The 10,913-nt window shown below is 43.8% G+C and overlaps 1 protein-coding gene across 1 annotated transcript in view; it reads right to left on the bottom strand.

Annotated features, from left to right (window-relative positions):
* Nucleotides 1–1,293: 1,293 nt before the first annotated feature.
* ADAM17 (ADAM metallopeptidase domain 17) overlaps nucleotides 1,294–10,913 on the bottom strand; it is a 64,018-nt gene continuing 54,398 nt past the window's right edge. Inside the window, exons 15-20 of the mRNA XM_066597421.1 lie at nucleotides 10,471–10,605; nucleotides 9,231–9,361; nucleotides 7,955–8,033; nucleotides 6,650–6,738; nucleotides 4,706–4,762; nucleotides 1,294–1,829 (exon numbers count right to left, since the gene is read on the bottom strand). Of these exons, the coding sequence (XP_066453518.1) occupies nucleotides 1,491–1,829; nucleotides 4,706–4,762; nucleotides 6,650–6,738; nucleotides 7,955–8,033; nucleotides 9,231–9,361; nucleotides 10,471–10,605 (830 nt within the window). The 3' untranslated portion in view covers nucleotides 1,294–1,490. The remainder of the gene's footprint in view (nucleotides 1,830–4,705; nucleotides 4,763–6,649; nucleotides 6,739–7,954; nucleotides 8,034–9,230; nucleotides 9,362–10,470; nucleotides 10,606–10,913) is intronic.

Below are 10,913 nucleotides of genomic sequence, written 5' to 3'. Positions count from 1 at the left end.
CAGTCTGGTATAGTACTGTAACGTATACTCCTCGTTTGGAGGATCCTCAGTGCAGTCACACACGGTGCTGGAATGAGTTACAGTTCGTGAGTATTGTTGTTTATTATCTATGTTGTATCCTACTGGCTGCTCCTATTGCTTGCACATAAACTGAGCTAGCATGCTGCTTGCAGGACGGGTATAGCTAGTGGGAGGAGTTAACACTTTTGTGCTTAGTGTCGCCTCCTAGTGGCAGAAGCTATACCCAAGGTCAGAGCTGTGTCCCCCAATGAACAAGACGAGAAAGAGATTTTACGGTAAGTTCTTACCAAATCTTGTTATTTCTGTAATTTAAAAAAAAAAAAAATCCTGCTTAGTCATGAAAACAGACAGACTTGTTTAATATCAAGGAATATTGGAAACACGCACTAGGGGGGAGTTGAGGTTCTATGAAATTGGACTATCAGTATGGAATTTGGAGAAAACCAGCAGGCCAGATTGATCATCCCTCTTGAGTCTGTGATACATCAGCACATTAAGGTTATGTTCAGACAGCGGCTTCTGCGTCTAATAACTCCAGCAGAAATCAGCAGCTAAGCCGTGTAGTACATGGGTTTAACCCTGTGAATGAAGTGACTTGTCAGTTAATCACAATGGATCCGCCTCATTCACAGGGCTAACACACCTCTACGGCAGAAATACAAGACCTAGTCATTGGTTTTCAGAGATTAAACCTTCTTTGGATTCTACTGTTAATGTGCAAACTTTACAGCAATTGGAAATCTGCCCTATTCTGCTTAATGCAATTTATATTTCGCAATAGTGGCTGAGGTTACTATTTCTCCTATTGCAGTGTCACAAGGCTGTAGGGTCTAGTCAGCTATGCAATGCTCCCTGGGAGAAATTATGCAAATGAGAAGATGGAAAAATGCATCCACAGCACCACCGAGTGGAAGGTAGCTACCCTATAGGTTAATGTTTAACCATCTAACAGGCCTTGCACCATAACTAAGGATATAAGCCAAACCAGAGTCTTCTCCAGAAGAAAAATCACCCATCAGCATTCAGCCGTTTCAACATGCAGCTCTTGATTTTTTGGGCCATTTTCCAGAGGGCTGAGCAGATTGACAATAAATTCACTTTCCCTGGAAACCCCCTTTAATTCTTATTGTTTCCATTACGGCAGAATCTTTGGTGCATCTTATAGTCTGAAAAATACATACATTTGGTTGTTTGGACAACTAAAGTACAAATCTTCACAACGGCGAACACTTTTAGAAAGGAGAGAACATTTAGCAATCATTCCAGTACAAAACCAATATAAAGCTGTTTAATCATAAATAGAGCTGTGGAAAGGCTTCCCTTTAAGAATGTGTTAAGGGCGTACAAAACAACACTTGGCAGAAAATATTAAATATATACAACATCTGGTAACCTCAGAAAACAGTACACAAAATTGGGGATGTCTTCAGACATATAAATGCTTGTCACAGTTGAGCAGCCAGGAGGTATCAGCACTCGGTCTCCTTGCTGTCTACTCTCCCTTGGCGCTGAAGTTTAAAGGAAGAGGCCTTTTCGCTCCTCGTGACTGGATGGTCAGTCAGGTCTTCAAAAGATTTGGCAGGAGAACCGCTGTTGGGGAAGGGATCATCATCAAACGGTTCTTCAAGGTGAGAGTCTGTGCTGGGGTCTTCCTGGATTGTGTCCATCCTCTGATGGTCACCCTTGGCGGAGCTTGGGGCTACTGGCACTTGCTGCAAGGGCTGGAATCGGGAGTTGGGTTGGGAGGATGGGAAAGGTTTGACAATACGTACAGGGGCAGAGTCCATACTGCTCAGCATTTCCACATTCTGTCAGGAAAAAACAGCCAAGTTATAACATGAAACAAAGACAATAAAGCATATTGTCCATGTATCCCCCTCCTGCCAACCTCAGTTCAGACCTGTCTGACAGGCAACTGGATGCAGCAGGAGCTCTTCCCCATACTGATCAAGAAAGTCGTAAGACACTGATGCATATTTATCTGCCAATTACCTTCAGCATTCACTTCTAGGTCTACTGTTCCTTAAACTTAAAGGCTGTTAACCCTTAATGCAACGTGATGGTGATAGCACAGGCTCTGCCTCTGGGTTTGTGCGATCACCAGAGGACCCCAGTTGTAGCTGACAGCTAGGCTCCCACTGCAACTGCCAGGATTGAAGCCATTATTGAAAAAGGAAATTATAATTTTTCACTTTCATGGCCCAGTGTGAAATTCCATCAAACACCAGCGGGGGCGGGGTCAATGTACACAGTGTACCCCTTTTATGAATTCCTTGAGGAGGGTAGTTTCCAAAAATAGGGGCTTCTGAGGGGCGTTTTTTTATGTCTTGGCACCTGAAGGCCTCTGCAAACTTGAAATGGTGTCTGGAATATAAAAAAAGGGATGCCCTAAAATCCACAAGGTGCTTCTTCATTTCTGAGGCCTGCGTTGGAGTTATATTGTACACTGGGACCACACGTGGGAGATTACTAAAAGCGGCAGACTCAAGCTGGCTGCACATGGACGGATTTGCAGTGCGGAATCCGCAGTGGCGTCCGCGCCGTGGATCCACAGCAAATACCATTTGTAACATGCTATGGAAAAGTGCTTCTTCCTGCACACGATCAGAAGTCAATTGCGATTTCTGCTCGGGGGGGGGGGGGGGGAAATCGCAGCATTTTCCATTTTAGTGTAGATTCCGCATGGATGGCTATAGAATAGAAGCCGTACACCTCATCGCAAATGACATTGCAGATAGGTCACGGTTACCCACGTCATCGCCTAGCGGTGGCACGGGTAAAGTAAACAAACATTAAAAAAAAATCTGTGCTGCACATGTCTGATGGCGAGCGGTCCGGACCATCCGCATGTAAGGATTATGAAGAAAGAAGACCGGGCCGGGTCAGAGCTGGATTCTGCTGCGGGCACCTGCATGCGACATCCGGCCCTGCTATGTGCAGCCGGCCTCAGGGTAATAAATTGAGCTTTATATGCCAACTTCTAATGTCTTTTAGGAAGAAAATGGTTTAATATGGAAAATCGGTAGGAAAAAAAAGGGATTACATTTCACCTCCACTTTACTTTAATTCCTGTAAAACACCCCCTAAATGGTTAACAAACTTTCTAAATGCCATTTTCAATACTTTGGAATGGTTTATACAGATTTTTTTTTAATTATTTTTTACTACTTTTGCACACTATAAACACCTTTTTTTTAAAAAAACAAAAAAACGAATGAATCGGCATTGTCACATTTTAAGCTTCACTGCTGGAAAACCAGAAAGAGTCTACGCAAGTGCTTGTTTTTGCAAGAAAAGTTGCAGTTTTTAATAGATTTTGAGGCCCACCTGCCTTTTGAATTGCTTTTTTATTGTGTTTTTTGGGAGGCAAACAAAACAAAAATAAGAATTCTGACATTGCTTTTTTAAATCATTTTTACGGCATTTACTGTGCGAAATAAATAAAGTATTTTTAATGTTTCGGTTGTTATGAACGCAATGCTATGTATTAGGTGTTCCTTTTTTAAAGAATTTTTTTTAAATTGCATCCGTTTAAAATGTTTTTTTGGGGGGAAAAGGTGTATTTTTAAATTTTTTTTTTAAATTAAACTTTAGTGCACTTTTTAGCATTATCTTTTAGTTCCTGAAAGAGGCTTGAAGATGTGATCAATCACTTGGATAGTACACTGTATTACTTATATAGAGCATTCTACTAAGCCCATGACAGCAGCCTATCGGACTCTGTGGTAGCCAGGGCCTATTAGGCAAAGTTACATGGCAGACGTGGAGGCCTTTTTCAGGCTTCCAGCTGCCATGTAAACCCATTGGTACCTTGCAATTACACTGCGGGGTGCCAATGAGTGATAGTAAGAGCCCCCTCCTCCTGTTATCTGCTTACATGCTGCAGTTGCCATTAATTGTGGCATGCAAGAGGTTAAACTACTAGGCTCTGAGGTTTCTCTGCTCTTGGCAGTTAGAGCAGGAGCCTGGCTGTTAGTAGCCAGCTAAGCCACTGCTTTAAAATTATGTATTTACAGGTTTAAAGCCCATTAATGAGGTTAAAGCATCCTTCCAGTTTCAGGAAAAATTTCTGTCTTACGACCCCGGGGAAAGGAAGGTGCACTTCCTGCAGTTGTTCTTCTCTGACACCCCTGCAGTCTGTCGGTTTCATGCCCGTTTTCAGCTCTCCAAGATGGTGGCAACAATTTTTTAACTATCTAGTGCAGGCTGCTCTCTGATTGGCCAGTGCTGATCACATGAGCAACTCTAGCCAATCACAGAGCAGCTATAGTGCATCAGTAGTCTGAAGGTTGCGTCGGCCATCTTAGAAGGACAAAAGCAGGACCAGGAGCCGGTAAATCAGATTGATGACAAAGAAGAACAACTGAAGGTTATATACACCCCTTCTGTTTGTGTCCTGGGACAGAATTTGGCTTGAAACTGGAGGGTGACCTTAATTTATATTTCCACTTTAAGTGTCTGCAACTTTAATATTGATGGCCTTTCCTTAGAATATCAGATTGGAAGGGGTATGGCTCAGCAGTCTGAAGGGGCCGCTGCGCCCTCTCCATCATTCACCAGGCACGGCTCTGTATATTTGTAGTGCAGCTCCGTCCCATTTAGTTTATCATTGGTAAAAGCCATTCATTTCAGCTAAACAGAAGCGCCCCATCACGCAGCACCTGATTACCCCACCAACACTTACACTTGGCAAGAACAAGGATTTGGCATTTTCTTCATACTGCTTGTCCAGCTTCTTATCCTAGAAAAGTGAGGAGAGCGCAGGCTTTAGAAGTGTGTAACGCATCAGACATTACTGAATAAGACCGACCTGGAATGGCCGCTCACTAGTAACAAGACATCTCTTATGTGACCAGAAGATGACTAGTGCTAGAGACAGGAAAGAACCAAAAAGTGGGAGCCGCGCAAAACGTCCAAGAAAACTAATATCAAGGCAACTGCATTTTTAGCCCAACTTTTGTGGCGGCCCACCACCTCTTCTCAGTAAAAGCTTAGGGACACTTCTTGCAGCTCTTTTATCCTTTTAATATGTTGTTTTATCATCAACATAAGATTTACATTTTGTACAAAGAGAAGAATATTTTTAAAGGGATTGTACCAGAATTTCAAGTCATGCCCCATCCATAGGATATCCATAAGAGAGGGGATAGCTTGCTGATCTCAGCTGAGACCCCCACCGATCTTGAGAAAGGCTCCCATGTCCCACTCGCCTGTCACTACGAGCGTCGCTTCTCCCCTTACAGTAACGTCACTGTGAATGGAGTACTGGCCACACATGTGCAGTCAGCGCTCCATTCATTTCAGTGGGGCTGATAGAAATTTTTGAGTGGATGTTGCTCAGGTAAATCGGCAGTCCCATAGAGAGTGAATGGAGCGTTGGTGCGCCTGTATGACCAGCGCTTTACTCAGTGTCCTCCTCACTGCAGGGGGTGCAGTAACTCAGCAGTGAGGTCGACAGGGGACACGGGGACCCCTGTTCTTGAGATTAGTGGGGGGGTCTCCACAATGAGACCCCCAACAATCAAGGTCCTTGAAATTCTGGTACAACCCTTTTCATTCTGGTAATTAAAAAGACCCTTTTTTTCTGGTAATTATATCACTTTACCCTTAAGTTACATGTACAGTGCAGATATTACATTGGGGGGTAGAAGGGAGAGAAATGCTTTACAGAAGCCAAATGGAAATATTAGCCTGTGTTCGTGTTCTGGACTTGTTCATTGATTTCTATGAGAGAGTGCTGTGGGCATGCTCTGTACAGAGCTCATTGTTCAGGGGAGGAGGTGAGCTGTGACATTCACTTATTGTGAATGGTGGATCCGATGTTATCTATATATAGGTGTTAACTTTAACTGTAATCCTCCATGTGATGATAAGAGGATTACTGATAGTTTTTCTCTACAGAATAGTATCAGACTATTATGGGGCTCAGTAGTCCCTGTGAAAACTGTAGGATTTCAAGATTATAATGTGTTTAACATAACAACAATTTAAAGGTCCACACCTGTGAAGCTGTTTTTCATTATGTAGCTATCCCCCCAGTATATATAAGTTAGCTAGTGTCACCTTGGTTAGTCATTACTTTCTATTTGAAGTTCCTGGTCTCTTTCTCCTCAGATGGGCATGTGATCTGACCGGCTCAAATGTATTTGAGGTTATGTGTTCAGCTTCTAGTCAATTTCTTAGGTCTGAGTGATGCTGTTACATGGAGTGCACCATATAAAATACTTAGAGGGGGATGCAGATACTTCTGTCACAGTTCGTGATGATGATCACACAGCTCCTGTCACACAGGTATAATACAGGAGACCACAGCTCATCCCCCCAATGTTAAACTGTCCCCCAGCAGGCACAGATGGTACAGCCTCTAGCTAATGCATCATTGGATTGATCTGAAAGTGAAATTTTCACCATCAAGATGGTGAGTGATGAGCATCAGACAAGGGGCTGCACTGCATGGAAGTGGCTACAATACACAGAGGAGACCTCCAGAGCGTGACTGGCAGTCACGTGAGGGGGGCAGAGATGGTAAAACGTGTTTTTGTAGGAGTGGCCATTTAAACAATGTGTCATTTTCTAATCATACATTCCCGTGAAGCAAGTAAGGATGGGAAATGGCTCATATACTGACCACACAGTGGACAAGGATACTGAGAGGAATCCAGAAGACCAAGGAAAATACAATGACAGACCCTACAATGTTGTCCGCCAGAAACTTGCCTGAAAGAAAAATAAGAGACAAATTATGGTAGAAACAATCTAAAACCATCGCCAAAATGACCTTCATCTGTAACGTGTAGTAAGGAAATAGGAGGTCCCATAAATATGACATAGCCGGAGAATTCAGAGGATCCCGGCTATTCTGGTATCATAGGCAGGCCCCTTGTTATGACGGTTCATTAGTGTTCCCATAATTGTTTTGTCTATGCTCCACTTTCCCAATATTTTTGCCATCGTGCAGCTCGTTGGAAAGGAGACAAAGCTGCCAAATTGCTCATTAGAGAGCGCAGAAGCTTTGGCTCCTCTCGGCTTCTCGGACTATAATGAGATTCTACAGGCACTTTCAGCTCTCTCAAGTGAATCCGATAAGAACCAAGGCCAGTGCACACACTAATGGCTCGTTTAGACGGGACGATGGTTGTCTGAATGACTGCACAAGCACTGACGTCACCGCTAGGTTGTCTGCGCTTGTGCAGAGCGTTTACACAGGCAGATCCTCGCTGAATTCTCGCCCAGCGCTTCACATTCTATGCATTTATCAAGCAAATTCTTTTTTTTTTTTTTTAATTTTGCATGATAATTGTCCAATGTTAACGGCCCTTTAAGCATTCTGGTATCTTCATTCTAGTAAACAATGGGGTATTAGACAGACATCTGTCTGGGATGATTAAGTACATCCTGCACTGAGCAGGGGGTTGGACCCGATGACTCTGGAGGTCCCTTCCAACTCTACCATTCTAGGATTCTAAGCCTCACACCCCAGTATGATACAACAGAAATTCTCTAACTAGAGGTCCTCCTTAAAGGGGCCAAACGGCGCTGTAACACAGTCCTCGGAAGAAAACAAACAGAACCATTTACTTATATTGTAAAACGGACACCACTTTCGTGTCAGTTTTACCAGGTTTCTGTTTGTTCTCATTATATTCGGAGTACAGAATAGTGTAGTTGGCCATGTTATTCTATACTCCAAATATAATGGAAACCTTTTAAAACTGCCAAAGTGGTGTCCGTTTAGCAATACAAGTAAATGGTTCTGTTTGTTCTTGTTCAGAGGTTCCATCAAAATGTTCTCTGCAGTTGTGACGGAAGCTCAGAACGGAATCACACTGCGTGTTAAAAAACGATGTGTGATCGCTCCTTAAGCTAAACAGCCTGGAGTCCAGGATCACTGCAGTTATGGTGGATCGCTTCATGTCATACAGGTATTACTCACCCAACATGTTGATGCTGAGTTTGTCAATGAAATCCCAGATCCTCTCAATCACATCTTGTACTTGTTTCTCACATTTTCCCTGAATGTAAAAAAAAAAACATATTACTAAGTATCTACAAGGACATTATACAGATAACACTATATTACTGCTGTAAGACGACCTCTGTGGTTACATAATGTCACATCATTGTGGACAACATGGTACTGGTACTAAATACCAGGGAGATAAGGAAGACCAGAGCAAAAATTTTAAAGGGACATATTTTCATATTTGGGAGAGCTTTAATCCATGAGGGTGTGAGGTTGAACTTTAATGCTGGGTTCCCACGGGTCGGTTTCACCGTTAAAAATCTTGCGGTTTTGCCGGAGGGAAAAACCACAAGATTTCCGTGGGATAAGCGCAACTTCAAAGCCCCCTGCACTTAGCCGCGAGGGGAGAGCGGGGAGGAACGGAGGGGAGATCCCTCTCTCCTTCGCCCCCCCACCTCACTCCCGCAACTCACCTGTCACCCGCGCCGGCAGCCAAATCTTTAGAGACGAGCGGGCAGGTACTCGACTAAGGCACTACTTGCTCGAGTAGTTAGCCTTAGCAAGTATGCTCGCTCATCTCTAGTCCCATCCCTATAGGCAGAAATACATGAGAGCCCAGGTGGCCTTCAGAAGGCTCTGAGCAGCCATGACAAATTAACAGCACCTTGCAATCATATCTTGGCAAAAACGTTTGAGGCCCCCAAGCTCTGATCAGGACATTTAAAGAGTTAGCAGCCATGATCAGTGTGAGTGCTTATTGTGGCTGTTGGGGGTGGGTGTCAGCTGTTAAAGACAGCTTATACTGCCTGTGTATACAGCCGGCTTGGCTCCCGGGCCAGCTCAATACAAACCCCACCACCAGAAGGCCTATTGGTATGCCCTATTAGGGTGAAGGTGTTAAAGGGTACCTGTCACTTTCTAGAAGCACCATAAACTATGAGAACGTGGAGTTCGGGGTGTATATTTTAAACTTATCCAGGTCCCTGTTCCCTCATTGTCACCCCTGGAAACCAGCGCTTGGTCAGTGTACATGCATTCCCGTAGAGAACAATGTGTGAGCACATTTACTAAAGAAGAGTCTGACAGTAAAGAAAGTGCCGATCTCCAGGGGTGACCAAGTATAAAATATACACCTCCAGACTGCACGTTGCCCGTCTTATAAGCACCATATCTTAGTTTATGGTGCTTATAGGACACAATAGGTTCCCTTTAAGGAGTTTTCTGATACGGAGAGGTGACAACTTACATTGGAATCACAGAAGCCCACGGTGCACGGCTTCCCTTTACGTAACAAGCGGTACTGTTTAGCGGAGTCCATGTATGGGCTACAACTCCCATTGTGGTCCCGGCAGCAGACTTTACATGAATGCTCCGTTTCTGAAAACACAAAATAAAGCATATCATCTTAAAATGAGATGTTCAAGTAAATAAAAGGAGAATGATTTACCCCCCCCACCCCAGAATAGTACTGAGCTTGCAGTACCATGCTGCATAATGTACAGAGCTGTGCTCCTTCCAGTACACGGTGGTCCCTGGACGGAGTGGTGAGCATGACATGCCCACCGATCTGATAGCTATCTGTCAACAGATCATCTATAAAGGTATCCTGTGTAATCTAACAGAGTAGAATACGGTGTATCAGATCTTATGCTATATGGTTACGTCTCTGGGGGAAGGAGGAAGACGCAGGTAGAAAACATACTGCCAACCCCTTAAATCTAGGATTACATAAAGGGAAGCCGGAGGCTGCAGTGTGTTTTCTACACGCATCTTCCTCCCTCTCCCACATTTTCTACCCAACAGTTCAGCATCAGAAGAACGGACCTACTGCATTATACTGTTAGATTACACGCATTATGGATAAATCAATAGTTTTTGGCAAGTGCTTACATAATAGCTCTATTAAGCTCATTTTGAAAAAGCGAAATCAGACAATTACTGATAAGAAATAAACCTGCAAAACCCGGTATTAATCAATCTGCAACTAAGCTTAGGTTTTTTCCCCCCTCCAATCCTGTACACAATGTGGTTCCCTGGGAGGAAACTAAGTGCTCGACAGAAATTGCATCAATTTACTATACCAGAGGGAGAATGAAGTATTACACAGTTGGATGGGCTGCCCATAAATGTAATGACATCCTAGACTCCCCAGACATTGTTGTAGCCACTCTCCGCTTTGAAAACCTCCATGGGGAACCCGTCTATTAACGCACAATTCCCTAATAGAGTATTTTAACATGAATTTCCTAAAACTGCACCCCCCTCCCAAAAGTGGATTTATTTTGGACCCTCAGAAGACGTGACTGTGTATAATAAACTGATGACTCTGTAGAGAAGTACGAACAACAGATGATCGGGTCGACTAAGCTGCTTTAGAAATAGAACAGACCTGGAACGGGACCAAGAATTATTAGTACTGGCCTGGGACATGGCGGCAGCTTCCTGTTCAGTTGCTGTGTATGTCTGGGTCATACAGAATATCTTACCATTGCAGGCGCAGGACTTTAGGCTCAACTCTATCTCGCAGAATGGACGACATTCCCCGTTGAAACATTTTCCCAGATCTACACAGACGGTGTCATCAGCTGCATTACCGGGCGCAGGACAGTCACTGCTGTTCCCTGTGGATGGGTACAAAGTGAGGTGCACTCTATCACCAATACTGAAATGTCCATAGTGGATTGAGTGACAGGATGGTACATATGGATAACCAATTTAAAAAAAACAAAAACAGATGTTAAATAGAATCAATGAAAAGAGCTTTTGTGCCCACATTCCCATGGCACTCTATAGAGTTACTAATTTGTTTGCTCAGACGACTTTAGCCTGACACCATTGCTTGCGATCATTAAACGCCCGTGGGCAGCCACCGTACTGTGCACGGTGGGCGGTGAGGTCTTCAATTATGTATTCCCAATACACACGTGAC

The sequence above is a fragment of the Eleutherodactylus coqui genome, chromosome 1 (genome assembly GCF_035609145.1).
Source record: "Eleutherodactylus coqui strain aEleCoq1 chromosome 1, aEleCoq1.hap1, whole genome shotgun sequence".
NCBI lineage: Eukaryota > Metazoa > Chordata > Amphibia > Anura > Eleutherodactylidae > Eleutherodactylus > Eleutherodactylus coqui.
This window is presented reverse-complemented; position numbering and strand designations above follow the sequence as displayed.